The sequence below is a fragment of the Lissotriton helveticus genome, chromosome 4_1, assembly GCF_964261635.1.
Source record: "Lissotriton helveticus chromosome 4_1, aLisHel1.1, whole genome shotgun sequence".
Classification (NCBI taxonomy): Eukaryota; Metazoa; Chordata; class Amphibia; order Caudata; family Salamandridae; genus Lissotriton; species Lissotriton helveticus.
In genome coordinates this window covers 1,360,268,795-1,360,282,359 of record NC_136063.1, presented here as the reverse complement: position 1 = coordinate 1,360,282,359, position 13,565 = coordinate 1,360,268,795, and the positions used below count along the sequence as shown (strand labels likewise).

At 45.0% G+C, this 13,565-nt stretch overlaps 1 protein-coding gene across 2 annotated transcripts in view; it reads left to right on the top strand.

Moving 5' to 3' along the window:
• The window catches only part of LOC144829107 (pyrimidine-specific ribonucleoside hydrolase RihA-like), a 279,763-nt gene that overhangs the window by 218,954 nt on the left and 47,244 nt on the right, over nt 1-13,565 (top strand). For both annotated transcript variants that reach the window (XM_078687914.1, XM_078687913.1), the window contains exon 4: nt 1,372-1,483. In XM_078687914.1, the coding sequence (XP_078544040.1) occupies nt 1,372-1,483 (112 nt within the window). The remainder of the gene's footprint in view (nt 1-1,371; nt 1,484-13,565) is intronic.

The window sequence follows — 13,565 nt, the reverse complement described above, 5'->3', positions numbered from 1 at the left end:
TAGAGGGATGGATGGGTGAGTGAGTGAAAGGATGGGTGAATTGAATAAAAGGGAGGATGAATGGATGAAGTGAAAGGATGAATGGATGGATGAGTAAAATAATGTTTATAAGGATGGATGAGTGAAAGAATGGATGGATGAATAAAAGGGAGGGTAGATGGTTGGCTGCATGAAAGAGTGGACAGTGCTGCTCAGGACAGTTACTTTGAAAGAGTGGACAGATGAATGAGTGAAAGGGTGAATGGATGGATGCATGAGTGAAAGGCAATAATGCTCCTGAAAAAAAATATCCAGCTCCAATTGGGCGCTATGTAGAAAACTTCAACTCTGATGCTCCCTTTGGCCCTTCGAGTGATGACAGTCAATAGGTTGTCACCATTTTTGCATTGGTGGATGCCATTGGTGTATTACACAGGCATAGTCATGCCCCAATATGGCGCCTGCCATCGCCTTTAACAGCATCTCCCATGGCCTCTGCCTTGTATTGGGCAGATTGTGGATAATGATGCAGGCACATGGACGGATGGCACTCTTTGACAAAGTACATTTCCTGAGCAGTTATCTGTGGGTATGATATGAGCGATACTGTTAACTAGTCCTATGGGGTCTCTGTGATACACTTGGACACCTAACAGGCATGCTTTAAATTACTGCAGAAACTCCTGCACATTATTTAATAGATTTGATGTCCCTAATTTTAATGTTACACTCTTCTGACCTACCTTCCACGGTTGTGCCCTAGCAAACGTCACTACTAAAAGCACTTGCCTGTTACTGTATATTTCCTTGAAAAGGTATTTTTCTTTTCTTATCTTTGGATGGTTGTTTCCCTTTATCTTCTGATGACAGAAGGTTCATCCAATACCATATCATTCTTTCTCTCCCTTCCTCATTTCTTTCATCCAACTGGCTTAGTTGAAACGTTTTGAGAGACGTAGCCCAGATTATGCGCTTAACCCGGAGGTATGGGAACCATGATTGGCACAGGAAAAAGTTCAGAGCTTGGCAAATATCATAGGGAAAAATGTGGGAACTGATCAACTTGTGAAAATAAATGAATAACTCCCCCCCCCCCCCCCCCGCTGCACTCCCTCCCAAAGTAGAATGTGCCACATCTCTATGAATCACAACACTGAGGTGATTGGGCTCATGCACATAACATACATTATGTTATAGTCTGACCAAGCAATTATGTTAAATGGAAATGTGGGTTGAGTATTAAGCAAACTCAATGAGAGTAGTACCCTCTATTTTCCTACTACAAAGATGCCCATTTGAAGTGCATTTAACCTTTATTTTAAAACTACCTGAATCAATTAAGTGAAACTCATGAATGCATGTCAAATGTATTACTGTGCAATCATTTTATAGGTATCCTTAGTGGCTACAGGCCCCCTGACTAATCTGGCGATGGCTGTGAGACGGGATCCAGAATTTCCTAACAAACTTCAAAACCTGTACATCATGGGAGGAAACATGGAATGTGAGTAGTAAACCTGCCTTTGCATCTACAATATACAGAACAATGAATCTAGTAAACATGCTGTATGAACATGACTTTCCAGGTTTGAAAATGATCCTCTGCTGATGTATCGGTCAAGGTGCCCTATTCTTTAATGGCAGGAGTGCCACATGCACCATATGGGTTTTAGAAAATTGGACATAGTAAGGTTTATGTGTAAATAACGCAGCCAGCACGTGTATTCAATTGACAATTGTAAGACACCCGGATTATTATTTGGGGTGGGTAACTATCCACCTTAAGAAACAACCAAAATCCTTGTCAGAGTGAACCCTTCATGTCACTAAATTATCCTGAGCTCAACCCCCTGTTAGCTATGGCACAGAGTAGACAGGCTTAACGTATGGCAAAGTGTAAAGTATTTTTGCAGTACCAAAACACTTATAAAGTCTAAATGCAAAATGATAGAAATCCAAAGCTGAATTAGAAAAATAAAGTAAAAGTTAATAAAAAAGTGACACCAAAATTACAGGAATAGCCCAGAGAAGCCATTGATAATGATAGTCAGTGGTCGTAGTAGACAGGGATCTAGGCACAATTTTACTCTGACCATGATAGAGAGCCAGCAAGATTGACCAACCAGGTTCATCTTGATCAATTATTTTACTTTCTAACTTTAGTGCTTTAAATCACAATCTACAACTGAGGTATTTTGCTTGAGCCCCTTAGGGCCTTAAGGGAGGCGCTTAGAGATTTATAGAGTGCCAGACAGAGCCTAACAGCAGGGTTCAGTCCAGGTCCAGTTGCCACTCGTCAGCTGGGCAGCTACAGGAAAGACCTCTTGTAGCTTGTTGTATCTCTGTAGCTGGAATAGGAAGTTAGCCTTATGACTCTAGGAGTCTGTTACAAATGAAGTTCCTGGTTGGCTAAGGTATTCACCTCACCCAGGTAGAACTCATTATTCTAGTCAGGGTAAGCTAGATACACAACGAAGATAACCTGTGCTCACCCTCTGGTAGCTTGGTACAGAGCAGGCAGGCTTATCATAAGGGCAATGTGTAAAGTATTTGTGCAACACACACACTCAGTAACACAACGAATACACCCAAAAAAGACTCCACACAGGTCTTAAAAAATAGATAATTGTATTATAAGCACATTAAGACCACAATGATTAAAATACAGTATATCATTTTCAAGAAATGCCCTTTCAAATATATAAGAACACTTCTTGTAGCCCTGAACAAAACAAAGGTAAAATTATCAAAATCGTATAAGTACTCTTCAAGTTAGGCAGTTTGTAAAATATCACATTAAGGTCATAAAATGACCACCATGGTCAGAAACTCCTATGCTTAGTTTGGGCCCGTTACGATAGAAGGAAAGCACATGAACTGCCTCTGCATGGGAAGGAACACAAATGTAATACCCCCCATTGGAACACTGTGATAAAATTAGCCATCCTGATCAGCTAGGTATGAGGCTTAATAGAATACTTGCACCAACACTAGACCACTGAGTGCTCCAGGGGTTTCCAACAACTGGTGTAAATGAGGATTTCCAGATGGCGTGAACGCGCAGGTCAGATAATGGGGTCACATGAGTCCCATTTCAGGTTTACAGTGCCTTCCTGCACTCACCGGGGCCTGCATCACAGGGACTCTCCAGCAGGAAGGTGGGGAGGTGCTGGATCGCTCGGTTCGGTGCTGGCAGTAGAAATAGTCCATTAGCAATGGGGAGCAGTTGCTGCAGGTGTGCAGCATCGGCTCCGTCCACTGGTGTGGCAGGCACTGGAGGACACCCAGTTTCTGTTGCCACTCACATTTGAAAAGTGCAAAAACAACAATTGATGGACGGAATGCAGAACAATGTCATACATTCATCCCAGTATAGAAATCTGGGCCTAAATCCAAAGATGTTTGCTCACCATGCAATTCCAGTTTGAACCCAGCCATATGCAAATCAGCCTTGACCCTGTGCTCAATGGGAACAGTCCAGCGCGAACTGCCAGGCCAGGTCCTCCCTGGACTGGAAGCAAGCATTCTAGGACCAGTTTCGGGGTTTCACTTCTAATCAGCCGGGACAGCTTGACTCCAGTGGCATGGAGAGCCGAAACCCATGTCTGGGCATACCCGTCCCACTCGGGGTGACAAATGCAAAAAGAACAATTGATGAACAGAATGCAGAACAATAACATACATTCACCCCAGTACAGAGATCTGGGCCTAAATCCATAATTTCTTTGCTCACCATTCCTTTCCTGTTTGGACCCAGTCATATGCAAATCAGTCTTGACCCTGCACCCAATGGGAACAGTCCAGCCCGAACTGCCAGGCCAGGTCCTCCCTGGACTGGAAACAAGCATCCTAGGACCAGTTTCGGGGTTTCACCCCTAATCAGCCAGGCTAGCTTGACTTTGTTTCTTTTGCATATGTCGCCCTAAGTGGGAACGGTATGCCCAGACATGGCTCCCATGCTCACTACACCACTGGATTCAAGCTAGCCTGGTTGATGAAGGGTGATGTCCTGAAACCGGTCCCAGGATGCTTGTTTCTGTTCCAGGGAGGACCTGGCTTGGCAGTTCGGGCTGGAATGTTCCCATAAGGAACAGGGGCAAGACTGATTTGCATATGGCTGGGTCCAAACTGGGGTGGTGTGGTGAGCAAAAGAATGATGGATCAAACCCAGATCCTTGTGACTGGGGGTGAATGTTTGCATTGTCCAGCATTCTGTCCATCAATTGCTTCTTTTGCAGATGCCGCCCTAAGTGGGAAGGGTATGCCCAGACATGGGACCCATGCTCACTAAGCCACTGGATTCAAGCTAGCCTTGCTCATGAAGGGTGATGCCCTGAAACCGGTCCTAGTATGCTTGTTTCCGGTCCAAGGAGGACCTGGCTTGGCAGTTCAGGCTGGACTGTTCCCTTAAGGAACAGGGTCAAGACTGATTTGCATATGGCTGGGTCCAAACTGCGGTGGTGTGGTGAGCAAAAGAGGGATGGATTAAACTCAGATCCTTGTGACTGGGGGTGAATGTTTGCATTGTCCAGCATTCCGTCCATCAATTGTTTCTTTTACTTTTGAAAAGTAGCACTCCTAAACTAGTAATCCCAAATCCAAATTTACCAGTAAATAGAATTTGTCATTATCAATCCAAAGATATTAAACATAAAGCTGCTACTCCTCTGCAATCAGGAATTAAAGCATCTTGTGCTTTCTGCCTCTTTTTCACCCTCTGCCTTATTTGCATTTGTTTTTACTTTTTCTCTTTTTGCCCCTTTTTTCATACTATTATTCACTTTTTCACCCTCATTTTTCGCTGTACCCATGCTGCTGCTTGGGCTTGCAGCCCACCCCTTCCAGCACTGTGTTTCCCACTTCCTGCCTTCCAGATGCTCAGCCCTCCCCCTCACACTACTTAGTGGCGGGCGCTATGCCAGAAAAGTTGCGATTTAACTGACCTTTTCAGTGAACTGTTTCCCTCCCTATGCAGCTCCGCCTGGTAGCTTCTGCCCCTTGCAGGTCTACTGACTCTTGCTGGTTGGTGTTCAAGGCCCTTCTCCACCTGCAAGCACCTGCCTGTCCCTCGTCCCTGGTGGGCTGCCTTCTGTCCTTGTGCTTTCTCCCTCTCTTTTCCCTCTGCCTTCTTCGCACTTTTTTTTTCTCCCTCTCTTTTCCCTCTGCCTTCTTTGCACACTGGGTCTCCGACCTTCCACCAATACGACACCAGCACCCTCCTCACCCTCAACACCACATGCCACGCTGCCTGCCACCTCATGGCACCAAAAGACTCACAAGGACCTTTTTCCAGATGAAACTGCAGCCGCCCCACACCCTCCTCTGCACTCCAGCTCCTCTTGCCGTGACTGACAGGCTCAGCTGCATCATCCTCAACATAAGCTCCCTCCACGAACACGCCATGGAAATCTGGGACCTCCTCGACTCTGTCTCCCCGACATTGCCTTCCTCACTGAAACTTGGATTAACCCCAGCCGTGGCCCGGACATCGACACTGCCATCCCTGACAGCTACAAGATCATCCACAAGGACCACCCCGACTGACCAGGAGGAGGCATCACTATTGTCCACAAGAACTCCCTTCAACTGGACCACCCACCCACCAACCCAATGACAACCGGGAACATCTTCACTTTCAGGTCCAGACCAACCCCAATACCACCCTCCATGGCACACTTTTCCACAGACCTCCTGGCCATTGGCCCGCCCTTCACCGACACCATCATCGACTTCATTTCACCCCAAGCTCTCGCATCTACCGATTACATTCTTCTCAGTGACCACAGTTTCCACTTGGACAAACCCAGTGACCTGAACACTGCATCCCTTCTGGAGAACCTCGCCAACATCGGACTCAAGCAGCTAGTCACCTCTCTGACCTGTGGTAAATAAATAAATAATACCCTATTTTTGACTAGACTTATAGCATAACAGATAGCTCAATAAAATAAGAGTCAAGATTCGAGGTAGTAGGAGTTTCTGCAGGTTTATTACAGCATAAGGACAGGATCAGGACGACCTGCATGGGAATAGGACAATAAGGCCCGGCAGCTGCCGGGGCTGGGTCTAGGATGAGCGCGCTAACATTCAATAACAAAACATTGATTTATATACATAGCGCAAACACATAGCATTACATTGCAGTAGGCGTAGCAGTGGGTGGAGCAGAAGGCGTGACGCGTAGCAGTCGCGAGAGATAACAGTAAAAGTAGGTGTAACTGGGCGTATACATAGACATGTGGTGCAAACGTAACAGAATATGTCATGAATGGGCGGAAACCTTGGAGGGGGCTACCTAAGGAGCCGGGACCTCTAACCTAATGGTGCGCGAAAACTGGCAATGACGTGTTACTAGGAGAAGCTGGGGGCTATGAACTCTGTGCTAGGAGCAGAGACTAGAGTCTGAAGGGTCGGAGCGACATGTACCTAAACCCTATCTGGTATCTGATGTTTAGGGAACATGTTGATATAAACTAGAAGTCATGAGGGGAGAAGCTAACTTGATTCCAAGACTGGACCATGCATTATTCTACATGTAGTGCGTGATGAAGAATACTAAATGACCATTAATACAGTATTTCTCTAACGTGGAGACGAGAAGGCTAGACAATGACGGAAACTATTGATGCAGTTCAGTAGCTTAGGAATGCAGAGGAGGAGGACTGAACTGATAACTGGAACTATAACATACTTTTGGCAGACTCAGAGGCAGAGCCAAGCTGCACCGGGCACTGCGAGGCAGGAAGTAAGTGAAGGGTCGAGGATACAGGTGGGGGCTGTATCGCTCCTCAGCGAGGCTTTCAGGAGACAGGAGCTGAATCCAGGGTCCGGGCCCTTTTGAGGCCTAGAAACGGGGATTTTATAATGGAATAACGTGCACACTGAGAAACGTGGCAACATTACTTTACATAGGCCTGATATTCGTAGTATTCACGAGGACTGGAAAATGACATACCAGAGGTGGACACAACTGTAATTGCGTCTTTAATCGGACATGGGGAATAACATATGCATATTGGTCATGCACACATAACATATGTTGGATGAAGCGTAGGGACACAGAACATGGCAAAATTTACTTTTCCACATTCCCTCCTTGTCACTACGTTTCCATCAGGAAACATCAATTTTCATGATACCATCTATCATTTCATACAGTACCATTTGCTCATCTCGAATTGTCTTGGAACGGGATTTAGAACAGGGCTTGGGACTAGGAATACAAGAGGTAGCACACATGCTGCAAATCGCAGGGCCACATTGTATACAGAGGCAGCAGCTAAATATAATCGCTACTGCAATACCTAAAAAGGACAGGACTTTCCATCCCCATGCGGAAATTACATTCCAGAACCAACCGGACCATGTCCAGGTGCCTGGATCTTGGTGTAACAGGTGGGCAATCTTATGGAGTCTGGTTATAGCTGAATAAACAGACGGCGCGTTATTTGGAATGAAAATGCAGCAACTAGATCCGATGACTCTACAGGCCCCGCCCCTATCGGCCAGTATGACGTCAAGGACGAGACGATTTTGCAAAACGACAAATCTCATAGCAGATTGTTCTTCGGTTAAGTTACCTAGAGCAGAGGCAGTCTCATCTACTACTGCTTCAAGGCTTCTTGTTAACCTACGGATTAGCTTACTGTTTACAACTGTGCCTAAATAAGGGAACACACCTTTATCAATATCAATGAATTGCTCTGCAGCAGTTTCAGTATAATCGACAATCGGGAGATTTCTCTTGTGTCTGGTATGTACTAGGAAGGAATTCCTATGATAGTCAGGTGGGGCTAGGAAAACAGGTGGCAGTAGGAAAGCAATGTAACAGGTTCCCTCCCAATCGAGGGGCAGACGGACATATGCAGTTTGACCACAAATAAAATAAGAATGACGTGAAGCTTTGAAAATAGATTTCCCACTGTCACTATATTGGATAACAGTAGTACATTCACTATGACCTATGTGTACAGAACCATAACTACGGACACATAATTCGCCTTTGACTGGTAGTACTGAAATAGCAGGTAAGTCTGGAGTAGTATCAGACTGAACATTCAGGACCATGAAATTCGACGAATAATTACCTAAATTATAAACTTCATTTTCTAGATCTAAACCTGTTCTGTGGGGGAGACCTTGCTTGTCTGGAAAACATGTACTGTTAAGAAAAGACATATCTGTTGAGGATGACGTTAACGTGGACCATGCTCCACACGAACCATTGTGTGAGAATGGATAAGGAAAGAGTGGCAGAACTCCCTTCGGTGTCTGGAAAGGGGGGAGTCGACCACACACCCAACAATTAGTAGCATTGCTGGTCTGGTGTGAATAATGTAACATACGGATAAATGTGTTGTTGCGCATAGCGAGGCGGTAAGAATATTCGTGAGGAGGCAGATCACTAAACGTGTGCTCTACTGTAGCATTAGCAGACATATTTGCATGAGGAACTGGAAAACACAGGAAAAGTGCGTAGCTGGTGCAGGAAATCATTATGCTGAGAAATAATATGAAACTCAGAAAAACGATACATTGAAGTGAACTTCGACTGACTCTCTCACTATGGGGGTCTATTTTATACATGTCAGAAACAATCTAACCGTTTCACCTAGGGGAGGACTTATACAATCAAACTGACTGACTTATTTTAGTAGACCTGAGCTTCAACTTATACTCCTGTTGCGGAGTTTTTTCTAACAAGGGAGGGGTTGTAATAATGTCTTGTGCGGGACAGTCCTTTAAAACAATGTTCTGGCAGTCCTTTGAATCCTGGAAATCCTTGGAAATGTTTTTGGAAACTGATTTCAATGGATTGAAAAGTTTTACATGAGAAAGGTGGACCCACCCCTTCCTGCCTTCCAACTTGACGGCAGTTCGGGTGGTCAAGAGGACCTGGCGTGGCTCCTTCCAACGTGGTTCCAGCGGACTTGATCTGTCAAAATTTCTGATCATCACAAGGGAGCCTGGAACGATCTCGTGCGATGCCACCTCGGTATTGTCTGGAAATGCGGCGGCAACCTGTGAACGACATGAGTTGAGGGCAGACATCAAGGAAGCTAGGTAATCTGTCAGCATATTACATGAAACATCGGTAATACTTCGGGGTCTAGGAGTACCCCACATGTTAGGGGGGCGGCCGAATACGACCTCGTACGGGGACAGACCTGATCTGGAATGTGCGACCATGCGCATATAAAACAAAGCGACTGGCAGAGCTACTAGCCAGTCCACACCCTTGTCTTTACATATTTTAGCAATTCGAATTTTCAGAGTCTGATTATGTCTCTCAACGAGACCGGCTGCTTCAGGATGGCGTACACAATGAAACTTCCACTGGTATCCTAACAACAGGGAAACGTGCTTCATTAACTCTGAGGAGAATGGCTGACCGTTATCAGAATATACGACTCTAGGGAGTCCGTATCTAGGGAAAAATTCACGAACCAACTGCTTGGCAGTGGTCGCGGCTGTGTAATCTGGGACTGGATATGCTTCTGTCCACCTGGACAAAGCGCATACAACTACAAGGACATACTTGAAACCTCGACATCGCTCCATCTGAATATAATCCATCTGGAGGACCTCAAAAGGGTGGTCAGGGGGCTGGAAACCACCTTGTTCCACCGGGACACTTTTACCTGGATTAAACTGACAACATATCATACAGGTACGGACTTTCTGCTTGGCTGCAGCTCGTAAATGCTTGTTGAACCAAATGTTCTGGATACTGTCTAACATAGCTTTTTCTCCTAAATGGGCTGGACTATGTGCGGTATTGATAATGACTTGAACCATAGAATCGGGGAGAAACCATGTGGCTCTACCCTTCGTTAACCATCCTTGATCTGTCTGGACCCCTCCTTGTTCGGACCATTTCTTGATTTCATCGGGAGTAGCATGTAACTGGATATCTATGACATCTTGTGTAGGGTCCTTAACTGTCATGCATGTAATCGGATCTGGAGTATGTGTCATATTAACTGGAATGTCTGGAGTCTGTGCTGTAAGCTTGGCTGTGCGGTCTGCTAGATCATTACCTTGGGAAATAATGTCAGTGACTTTCGTATGTGCTTTGCATTTCATAATAGCAATAGATGTCGGTAAATGTATGGCATCTAACAGGGCTTGAATAAGGAGACCATGCTGAATCTTGGTTCCATGTGAAGTCATGAAACCTCTCTCCTGCCAGAGCACTCCGAAGTCGTGTACAACTCCGAATGCGTAACGTGAATCTGTGTAAACATTAACTTTCAGGTTCTTGGCATGTATACAGGCTTGTGTCAGAGCGACTAGCTCTGCTGCTTGAGCGGACAGGGTGTCAATACGGTGTGTTTCAATAACTTCAGTGTCAGTAGTCACTGCATACGCGGCGACTAGTTCTCCTGTACTAGTTCTCATACATGAACCATCCACATAAAGTGTCAGGTCAGGATCTGGTAACGGAATGTCTGTCAGGTCTTGTCTTGGCTTTGTCGTAATGTTAACTACTTCCACACAATCATGTGGGTCTAGATTTGAATTAACTGATGGTAACAGTGTAGCAGGATTCAGAACGTTGCAGCGTCTAATTTCTATGTGTGGCTGGAACAGTGTCAATTCATAACCTGTTAAACGTGCAATTGTCAAGTGCTGAGTTTGTGTTCGGTTTAAAAGAACTTCTACTGAATGTGGGACTTGTACTGTCAAGGAATGTCCTAAAACTATGGAATCACTTTGTCTGATAGCTAGTGCGGTGGCTGCGACTGACTTGAGGCACGCAGGCAACGCCTGGGCGACTGGATCTAATGTGCTCGAAAAATAAGCACAGGGCTTGTATTGTCCTGCTTGATCTTGTGTGAGAACAGATAATGCTGTACCTTCCCGTTCAGTAACGAAAAGTGTAAAAGGCTTACTGTAGTTCGGTGTAGCTAGAACTGGAGCTTGACATAGGGCTTTCTTTAACTCATTAAAACTAAGTGTATGGTCAGATGTCCAAGGGAGGACAGTCGATACGGCTGCCTCCTGTGTCGTTAACTGTATCAGTGGCTTGGCTAGAAATGCATACTGGGGAATCCATTGTCTACAATAAGAAGTAAGGCCGATAAAGGCACGTACCTCCTTCTGGGTTCTGGGCTGGGGAAGACTCGCTATTAACTGGATACGGTCGGGTGTCAGCTGCCTACCCCTCTTGGACAGCAAGTGTCCTAAGTATACCACTTGCTGGACACAGAATTGAAGCTTCGAAGGTGACACCTTGTGCCCCATCTCGGCTAGAAAATACAGAACTGTAAGTGATGCTCGCTCGCAAGCACGTTCAGAACGGGCTGTGATCAGTAGATCATCGACATACTGGAGCAGGGCAGTGTCAGTTGGCATGTGAATATTGTCTAGTTGTCTCTTGAGTGCTTGACTGTAAATACTAGGACTTTCTGTGAAACCTTGAGGAGCGCGTGTAAACATATAGCTCCTTCCATTTAAACAGAATCCGAAAAGAAACTGGCTGTCTGGATGAATTGGAACACTGAAAAATGCATTCTTGAGGTCTATGACAGTGAAAAACATGGCTTCGGAATCAATAGCAGTTAACAGGGAAGAAATATCTGGGACAACTGGGTACTGAGGAATGATACATTTATTAAGCTCTCGTAAATCAATCACTAATCGATATACTGGGGGTGCATTCGGATCAGTACGTTTCATGACTGGAATGATCGGAGAATTACATACATTGGAGTCAGTTTCTACAACTACTCCTTGAGCCATGAGCTCGTCAATAATTTTGGATAAGGCTGCTACAGCCTCAGGTGGCAATCTGTACTGTCTGATTCGGGGTAACACTACACCTGGTTTGAGAGTCACACGATGGGGTGTGATTTGCATGTAACCTACATCAGTTGGACCTTGCGCCCATAAATGCTGTGGAACATTAGACAATCTTGAATCAAAATCTCGTAACACATAGTGACCCTTAAAGTCACGTAGGAACAGACGTATTCCCTCTGGGGAACAGCAAATAACTGCACCTAACTCTTTCAGTGTCTTAATACCTAATAGATTTTCTGGACATGACTTAGTAAGTAACAGATCAGTAGTACGGGACAATGGACCTACTTCTAGAGTGACTGGCTTTGATATTTCATTAACTATTGGCTTTCCTGAAAATCCAAGGGAAACATTTCTTGAGCCTGAGAGCGGAGCCCCTGGAACTTCGGCATGACTAATTGTGGTCCTACTTGCCCCTGTATCGATCAAAAACTTTCTGTCTTTCCCTAATACTTGACTGTGAACATAGGGACCTTCTTGATCTACAGGTATCTCGATGAGAGGCAAGCCTACCTCCCTCTCTAGGCTGTTTCATGAATATGACTGGTACTCTGGATACTCGGACTGTGCATACTGGTACATCTGTGATGTAACATGCTGTGTTGCAGCAATAGGCTGCGGTGCTGTAACTGTCTGTGGTGCATTCTGTGACTGAGGAATCTGTGAGACTTGTTCTTGTCTCGGCGGACGTGGTCTTTCTTTAGTCTTACCAGTAGCTATGTTGTGTTTCAGAACTGCACACTCGTTTATAAAATGACCTGGCTGTTTACAATAATTGCAGTTCCCTTTAACGGGAGCTGCAGGATGACTGGTTTGATTCGGACCCCTCTTCTGACTGTCTTGAGGAACAGATTGTGCAACTAGCACTTTCATTTTCGTGTCTTTCATACGTTTTCTCTCGTGTTCTTGCTCTTCTCTGATTCTATTCTGGTGGTATTGGAGCATCTGGAGCATCTGGGACGGAGTATTTGCTTGCCAGGTGCTTTCGACTTTCAAAACTCGATTTTTAATTTGTGGACTTGAATTCTCGACTAATTTAGTAACGAAAAGATGAGGGTATGACTCACTACTTGTCTTGAGACCACTGTTAATACTGAAACATTTTTCAAATCTAGAATAAAAATCACTAATATCCTCGTCTTGCTTCTGTTTACAGGCTGAGATTGCATCCCAGTCTTCTTTCCTAGTTGTCAATAATCTGGGTAAAACTTGAATCAATAATTCTGGTAAATCTTTACATTTGTCTCCAAGACCGGTACCTGGTACTCGTGCCTTGTCTTCAGCTTCTAGAACTGCCCAATCGATCTTTTTCTCTCCCACCTCCCATTCCTTTTCCTTTAACTTTTCATACACCCCTGCGGGTAACAGGACCTTTAACATTTTGATGATATCTGGGTAAGTGTATTCTCCCATACGGAGCATGTCTTTTAATTCTCTATGGAACCCTGCTGGATCTTTGTCATGACAGGGAATTAATTTCTTCATTTCAAGAAGTTCCATCTTTGAAATCGGAGTGTATACAAACACTCGTTGCATTACGCCACCCGCCCCTTGGACTGGGTGGACTTCTCGTAACGGATTCTGTCTGTCTATGTAGAATGATTTACTTTCTGGGGGTGAGACATGAACAAAATGCGGGTTCAAAAACGTTCTATATTTGTGGCGCTGTTCTAGAATGACACTTATTAAATCGGTACCTAGACCTCTCCATCTATACTGGAGTAACTCGTTCAGGATATCGTGCAGCGGGCCTGGATCAGAATGTTGACCCTCATACAGAG